The 7,925-nt window shown below is 42.6% G+C and overlaps 1 protein-coding gene across 1 annotated transcript; it reads left to right on the forward strand.

Annotated features, from left to right (window-relative positions):
• The first annotated feature begins 224 nt into the window (after positions 1–224).
• On the forward strand, positions 225–7,374 carry slc35b3 (solute carrier family 35 member B3). Its single transcript, XM_034109014.1, has 10 exons — positions 225–455; positions 1,233–1,469; positions 1,671–1,792; positions 1,940–2,094; positions 3,401–3,508; positions 3,657–3,754; positions 4,176–4,268; positions 5,675–5,786; positions 5,958–6,027; positions 6,514–7,374. Exons 2-10 carry the CDS (start codon positions 1,254–1,256, stop codon positions 6,662–6,664), a joined length of 1,125 nt encoding a protein of 374 aa, XP_033964905.1. The 5' UTR covers positions 225–455; positions 1,233–1,253; the 3' UTR covers positions 6,665–7,374.
• Positions 7,375–7,925: the final 551 nt, after the last annotated feature.

Here is a 7,925-nt window from a genome sequence, read left to right on the forward strand (position 1 = left end):
ACAGCAAACTCATCTGTAAGATGGATACTTCAAAACAGGTAAGAAAAGCAGCCTTGGTTTACTCTAACTAAAAGCTTTCACTCATTTTCTAAACGTCCTATTCCACAACTCATGGGGCTGACAAATGTCATTGTATGTACATATTTAAGACGCATAATATGCTATTACCTTAGCTTATAATGAGCAGTGACTCGTGGCTGCGTTGACCAATAGCATCGCAGTTCAGAGGTCGCGGTCCGCGGTGGACCGGAAGTTGTTGGCTGCTTCTGCTGAAAGTGCAGATAGCATTTAGCAAGCTAACAGGCTTGTGTGTGTTAGCTGTTTGTCATTGTTAAAGATAAATATGAAAACGGTCGTAATGTGCGACAGAAGACACCGACACGTCCACGGAAATGATTTTCGCCTATGAAGAAGAGAATAAACTGACGTAAAGAATCCCGGAAGTGCTGTTGGAGGTAAAGAGCTGCTGTAGCTTGGTTGTTTTGCTGACAAATCAAAGGCAGGGATTAAAGTAATCGCTAATGACACCCTGCTCATAAAATAACCTTGATTGTTAGGATTATCACTCGTGTTTAAATGCTTAACCTATGCCAGCTAATCCAATGACAGCTTTAGTTTACATCGTTAGCAACCGGCTGCTCCATGTAGCCGAGCTAACGTCATACTTACTTTAAACACATGCTACATGTAGCACATTTAATATCAGGAACTATACATCTATTATAAGGTTGAAGTTTAGTTTATGATGATGATGATGCTGCGATTTGAAGTCGTGACAGATCATTGAAACGAGGTAAGTGATTACAGAAAACATCAAAACAGTCACATTTTTGCATGATAAAAAACAAAGCTGATTATGAATGCTTCAAAAAGAGGAATATATGACATATGCAATAACTGTAGACTAGTGATGCAATAGCAGTCTGAGAAAACATGCAAGTGTGTTCTTCAAATGTTGTATTGTAGAGACGTATTGCATAGTAAATGTCACTTATTTGCATAACATACTCAAACAATAGCCATTAAGATAATTCAGGGAGTGGCATTATCCGATCATCTTTTGTTGACGTAATTCCCTTGATGCAACAAGTTCAAAACCTTACTTTATCTAAACACTGCATTGAAAGTCTATCTATCAACATACTGCTGCAATGCCTCTCCTAATCAAGAGGACACTTCATCAGGAATGTCCTATATAATTGTTGCTTTAATACATTGTTATTTCCCTACAGCTCCCAGCAGCCGAAGACACAATGAGTGCCAAATATGGCCTGGTGAGCTACAACAGTTCACGGAAGCACATTTCCATCTCCATCCCGTCGTCCACGGAGGTGATGTCGCCCCACATCAAGTCTGTGGAGGAGCTGAGGGTCCTGGGGATCAACCTGAGCATCTACAGCTCGCCCACACAGTTCATGATCTGCGTGGCCGGAGTCTTCCTCTTTTACCTCATCTATGGATACCTGCAGGTAACACACAAAGAAAGACTGTGTTGTTAAGGCTTTGTTTGTGGATATGCAGATACATGCAAATGTGGTCCCTCCAAAGTTTGTTTACATGTGCTGTTCTGATCTAGTTGCAGTAGTAATGCTGCTAAAGATTAACATGTAAACAAAGCTTTTATTTCACAAGGTGTCTTTACCTGATGATTTCCTTTTCCCTCCATCCAGGAGTTGATATTTTCCGTGGAAGGATTCAAGCCTTTCGGATGGTACCTCACTCTGATCCAGTTTGGATTCTACTCCACGTTTGGTCTGGTTGAGCTTCAGCTAACGCAGGACAAACGCAGAAGGTACATTTATTATCCTGCTCCTGGATGACACACTATGCACTTACAATACAGTAAATCACATGAAAGAGGGAATTGTTTTCTAAATATGCAAATAAAGTACAAAAACTAAATTTGTTCTAATTTCTTGTATATGTTCCTGTGTTCCAGGATACCAGGGAAGACCTATATGATGATAGCCGTTCTAACAGTGGGTACTATGGGCCTGTCCAACACCTCCCTGGGATACCTGAACTACCCCACACAGGTCATCTTCAAGTGCTGTAAACTCATCCCCGTCATGATCGGAGGAGTGTTCATACAAGGTGAGCTGAATTTACAATAAACAACTAATGCTGTTTGACAGTCATGTGATCCTTCATGCTATGTCATTCAGTATGTGCTGTTCTGTTGGGTTAAATATGGCAGCTGTCTCTTTAATCCACATTATTTGATCTGCACTTGACACCTCACCACTGGGGTTTAATGGGATCCATTATATGTGTTGTTTGAACGAGGTGGAGTGTGATCTCTGGGTTGGCTTCGTGGAAAAGCTTTAACATAATTCAACGGTTAGGATCAACTGAAATCATGAATTTCAAATAACCTGCTTTCTTGAAAACCCCCAGAGCCATATTTGTAATTGTGATCAGTTGACAAAAAATTCGAATTTTTCATCCTTTAAGAAAAAATAATAGATATGGATTTTGTAGCATCTAATTGTATACTAAGGTTAGGTGTTAATTCAGAGGAAAGCGGAATTCTGTTTGCATCATTACCTAAAGGTTAACGTGTTTTCTTTGAACTTAAAATAATTTAACCGAAGTCATCAGGCAAGAGAGTTTCACTTTTTAAAACTTATTCCAGTCATCTCACAATTCCTCTAAAGCATTGACCACCTTTCATCCTCAGGTACCTCCTTTTTATCTGAGTCCGTTGTTCTGGTTCTGTCTCTCCTTTCATCCTCACCCGGCCCACTCAAAGTTCTCTGTCCTGGGCGTCAGACAGGTTGTGTGTAATGTTTTGCATCTCACTCTGGATGGATAGATGTGAGCACCAGGGTCCCTGAAGGGGTCGAGTGGAAAACAGATTTTATTCACTTAGAATGCAAAGAAAGTGGGGAGAGGGGGCGGGATGCAGGGGGGGGGCTGCATCTGATGTGTGGCCCTTCAAAGGCCAGTCAGGGAATCAAAGCCGGCCACGGTCGACCTGATGCTGCGTCCCCCTGTCAACCTCTAGGCATCTGTCCGTCAGACTGCTTCTGGAAGACTCCTTCACTCTGTTGTTCCCAACTTTTGCCTCTTCTCAAAGCTGTGTTGGTGCTTTGTTACATGCACAACCTTCAGAAGCCAAGAGTGAGAAACACTTTTAGTTCAACGGTTTACCTGAGTGTCAATTAATTTGAGTTAAAAAGAGTAGGGTTATCTTTTTGAAGATTTCTCTATGTGATGAAAAATACTCTCCCTTTGCTCTGTCTTTGTTAATGGTGACTTTATCAAAAGCTGTATAAGTTAATTCCTGAAAGAAATCCTGTTTTGCCAAAGTTAGTCAAAATGGGATAAGGAGATTTTAGACGTTTTAATTTCTGATTAGTTAGTTTCGTCTTTTTAATGCAGTTTCTTTGTCTCCCAGGTAAACGCTATAATGTGGCTGATGTGTCGGCTGCTCTCTGCATGAGTCTGGGCCTCATCTGGTTTACTCTAGCTGACAGCAAAGTGGCCCCCAACTTCAACGTCACAGGTATTTTTTTTATCCTTACAAATTAAGTATGGCAAACATATTGTGCTCTGTGCAAACTCACCAACATATCTCTGTACAGCTTCAGCTAAAACACGTTTCTATTCAGATATCTGTGGTCTTAGTTTGAGTGTGTGTGTTTTACTTACAGGTGTTCTCCTCATCTCCCTGGCACTGTGTGCCGACGCCGCCATCGGAAACGTGCAGGAGAAGGCCATGAAGCTCCACAACGGATCCAACTCTGAAATGGTACACTGTCACAAGTATACATTAGTACATGATACAAGGCCTAGTTCAAATGTACGCAGATGAGGTACACACAAATACTGCTGTTTTTAACATTGCAAACATGACGTCCACATGTTTACACATAGAGGTACAGTAACTGTTCTACTATACCAGCCCAACAGGGGCATCAGAATGCACTAGGAAGGTCACTCACTGATACAATTCCAGGACACAGTCCCAACCACCCACATTTCAAAGGAAGGAAAACTCAAAAATACCCATGTACATGTGGAATAGGTCTTCCCAAGTTTGTCTAAAGTAGATTTGTTCACACTGATGGCGCCGCTGCAGAATATGTACATCTGCTTGCATCAAATGAATTGTGATTTTTGTCATTTTCTGTGTGTGACTACTGACTGATCCACTGTGGTTGTGTTGACAGGTGCTGTACTCATACTCCATCGGTTTTGTCTACATACTGACAGGCCTGCTCTGTGTGGGGGGTCTGGGGCCAGCAGTGGCTTTCTGCTCAGAGGTGAGTGTCCCATAATGCTGCATTCACATGATGCACGATTTGCTGCTACATACAGCTGTTATCTGATAAGGTCAGCATTTGCAGACATGTTACAAGTCAATTCTTCCCTTAAGATGTGCAGATTAATTGTATCAAACCCTGTGTCTCCTGTGTAACCTCAACTCAACCTTATTTATATATAAAGTCCAGAAATAATTTAGATTTGATATTCTCATAAGATGCCCTTTATTTGCCTACTTTTAGGGTGCGTTCACACCTGCCTTGTGTAGTCCGGTTGAATCGAACCCTGGTGCATTTAGCCGCTTGGTGCGGTGCATTTGGGTCGGTGTGAAGACAATCCGAGACCTCTTAAGTGAACTAAACAACCAGACTCTGGTCCGCTAAAATAGGTGGTCTCGGAGCGCTTGCTAGTGAACTCTGGAGCGGTTCATTGCTGGTGTGAACGCAGTCCGCACCAAAACATAGGAAGCGCAGTATTTGCGTGTCACAAGAACGCGGATATCTTCAAAATCTTTAGCGAAAGACTCTTTTAAGACATCCGCGGTTGTTTAGTTAAGTAAAAATTCTCCGTCAACTAGGCCTACATAAAAGTAATGAATGAATGTTTATTTATATAGCCCAATATCACAAATGTTACACTTGTCTCAGTGGACTTCACAGTTTGTACAGAATATCAGTATGACAAGACGACACCCTCTGTCCTTAGACCCTCACATCGAACAAGGAAACACTTCCAGAGAAAACCCACAGTTTAAAGGGAACATGGGAGAAACCTCAGGGAGAGCAACAGAGGAGGGATCCCTCTCCCAGGACAGACAGACGTGCAATAGATGCCGTGTGTAAATTGAAAAGATAATACATTTGCAATATAGGTAGTCCAAATGTTTGGAAATGCATGTGTCAGTAAGAACACCTGTCGTCGGTGGAACGCCCCTCCTGACTGCAGAACGTCTCTCATTATATGTGCTATAATGTTTTTTAACGGACGTTGTCTGATTATATAGTCATATGCGCGGGCCGCTAGTGTCTGTTGATCTCCAGATTAACAGCAGCATGAGAATAACCTGCCGAAAGTGCCGATGCTCCATGGCGGAGGCTCCGGTAGAAATTGCCGGGATTTGCGTTTGTACCCCCTTAATGTCTGACCAAGGGTTGAACAGCATTTCCGTGCACATGCCTTGTGTTTTAAGTTTATAGTCCGTTTGAGTTTTGCCCGAGTGAACGCAAACCGAACCTTCTGAAAAATGAAACAATGTAACAAACTGTGGTCTGGTGCGCACCAGAGAGCGGACTATTAGTTGTGAATGCACCCTTAGTGTGTGCTGATGTTGTTGCAGCATCTAGCGGGCAATAGTTTAAAGGAATGTTTCTCTGTCCAATTATTTTTCACCCTCTCCTCCCTGCAGCACCCCGTGAAGACGTACGGTTACGCGTTCCTGTTCTCTCTTACGGGTTACTTTGGCATCTCCTTCGTTCTCGCCTTGATCAAGCTCTTCGGTGCCCTGGTTGCTGTGACAGGTCAGTAATTAATTGAGATTATAGTTTAGACTTGTGTCTTAACTTATAATAAAAAGAGTTGCAATACTAGTAATGTCTGTATAAACATGTTAGAGTAACATATCATATCTTGAGCTTTTTATTTCTTTTTAATGAGGACCTAAAACCACAAATGTCTCTCATCCTTTGCAGTGACCACAGGGAGAAAGGCCATGACTGTCGTACTTTCCTTCATGTTCTTTGCGAAACCTTTCACTTTTCAGTAAGTACATGGACTTTGGTCACTTTCCTCCTAGTTTAAAATGAGTCTACTCTGGCCTCTCCTTTGACTAATAAAACTTGATCTGGCTCCCACTGCCCTGAGTTTTCATGTCCTCAGTCCATTTTCAGACCCTGCTCTTTCACATTGTCCTTCACTCTCACTCTCCCTCCTTCTGCTGTCAAAGGGTCGTTATCTGCTCTACCTCTCCTGCTCTGTCTTTACTTTTTACATGCATACTCAAAACTTTGTCTTTTGCCAACTTCCTCTACCCTCCAGCTGGTGTGTGCCCTCCACCATGCTAGACTCGCAGTCCGTTTCATGGCCGCTGCTTCCACTTTTCAAACTCAAATATTTCCTTATCAGCATATGCACAGTCTTTCCATGACCATCAAGTTGAACCCTGCCCTTCTTTATACCAACATTGGCACCTTGTTTATTTGCATATCATTTCTTCCATAATAAAATATCCTGTCTCTTCTTTGTCAGGTACATCTGGGCTGGCCTTCTGGTGCTCTTCGGCATCTTCTTGAATGTTTACAGTAAAAACAGCGATAAAATGAAGCTTCCCTCCATCAAGGACCTTAAGAGCTGGGTGCTGACGGGAAAGAAAGTCAGATTTCTTTCACAAAACGTATAGGAGGAACCCAAGGGTGCAGTGGAAGTCCTGTTGGCAGTCTGTTGTAGAGATGGCCCACCAGCTACATGACACAACGAAACTATGACGGGTGATAGAGCTGCTGTATCCCCTCTCTATCTACCAGTACACCACTGGTGGAGAACTGCCACAAACTGCAGCAACCTGAAGGAACTCTAACCGTTTTTACAAGGGGATCAATGCTAAGAGGGTCATTTGAAGCCCTACGGAAACATTCCCATCACGGAGGACGACACTGAGGACTCTCTAAAGGGAAGCCAGCGCCTTCGCTAACCAAATCGCACAGTTTTGCACTGGAAATGACTTTTACAAGTTTAATGGTTGGAAAAAGTGTAATATAGGAAGAAAGAAAACAGGGTGACTTATCTATCGTGTCAGAAATGAATGTTTGTCCCCCACAACGTAAAAAGGCATGTTTGCCTCCGCATGTGCCAGAAAGAACTTAGTTTTACATAATCATTGTCTCGATTAAAGTGGCTTTTTTCATAGCTTATTTGTAATTTATATCGGACTGTGCCCTGATTCATGAAAAATGTGTGACCATGTGGTGACATTTGTCGGGATACGGAGACATTTGCTCCCCATGTACATCAATTCATCAAAGATGTCAACTGCCATAATTTCTTAACCGTGTTCGGCTGAAAGGGTCCCACTCTTTTTACATTAAAACAAACTGAGAGGTTTCTCTTCAAGTCCGGCGTTTTCTGTGTCTGTGTGTGTGTGTGTGTGTGTGTGTGTGTGTGTGTGTGTGTGTGTGTGTGTGTGTGTGTGTGTGTGTGTGTGTGTGTGTGTGTGTGTGTGTGTGTGTGTGTGTGTGTGTGTGTGTGTGTGTGTGTTTCTCGTCAGCCCACCCTTATTCTCTCCCCTTTGCACCGCTTGAGAGAAGAGTTGAAATGTTGCCAAACTGTGTGTGTGTTTATCCATCCAGTGGCCCTAGGCATGTTTGATTAGGAGTCCTGAAAAAAAGATAGCACTGCTCGACAGAAAACAAACGGCAGAATTCTTTAGTGTGCCGAGGCTGTCCAATTCATGTGGATCCATCCTGTGTGTGTGTCATTCATACACTCCATTCACTTTAGATGTTTATGTAGTGAAGCTCACACCTGCTTCTACCACTTCAGTTCCCTTTGTTGGCGCTTGTGAGGATATTTTGTTGAGACTTTTTTGGAGATATTCTACCAATCACAAATCTACATTAATGTGTAATAGTAGGGGATTGCATCTGATTCTTTTCTGGGGGGGG

Source organism: Pseudochaenichthys georgianus, chromosome 20 (genome assembly GCF_902827115.2).
Source record: "Pseudochaenichthys georgianus chromosome 20, fPseGeo1.2, whole genome shotgun sequence".
NCBI lineage: Eukaryota > Metazoa > Chordata > Actinopteri > Perciformes > Channichthyidae > Pseudochaenichthys > Pseudochaenichthys georgianus.

Bases quoted from the DNA above. Each gene is read 5' to 3' on its own strand.
- slc35b3 (XM_034109014.1), top strand. From the start codon at position 1,254: ATGAGTGCCAAATATGGCCTGGTGAGCTACAACAGTTCACGGAAGCAC. The intron at 1,793-1,939 runs GTACATTTATTA...CCTGTGTTCCAG, and splicing joins ACGCAGGACAAACGCAGAAG to GATACCAGGGAAGACCTATA. The intron at 6,028-6,513 runs GTAAGTACATGG...CTTCTTTGTCAG, and splicing joins GCGAAACCTTTCACTTTTCA to GTACATCTGGGCTGGCCTTC.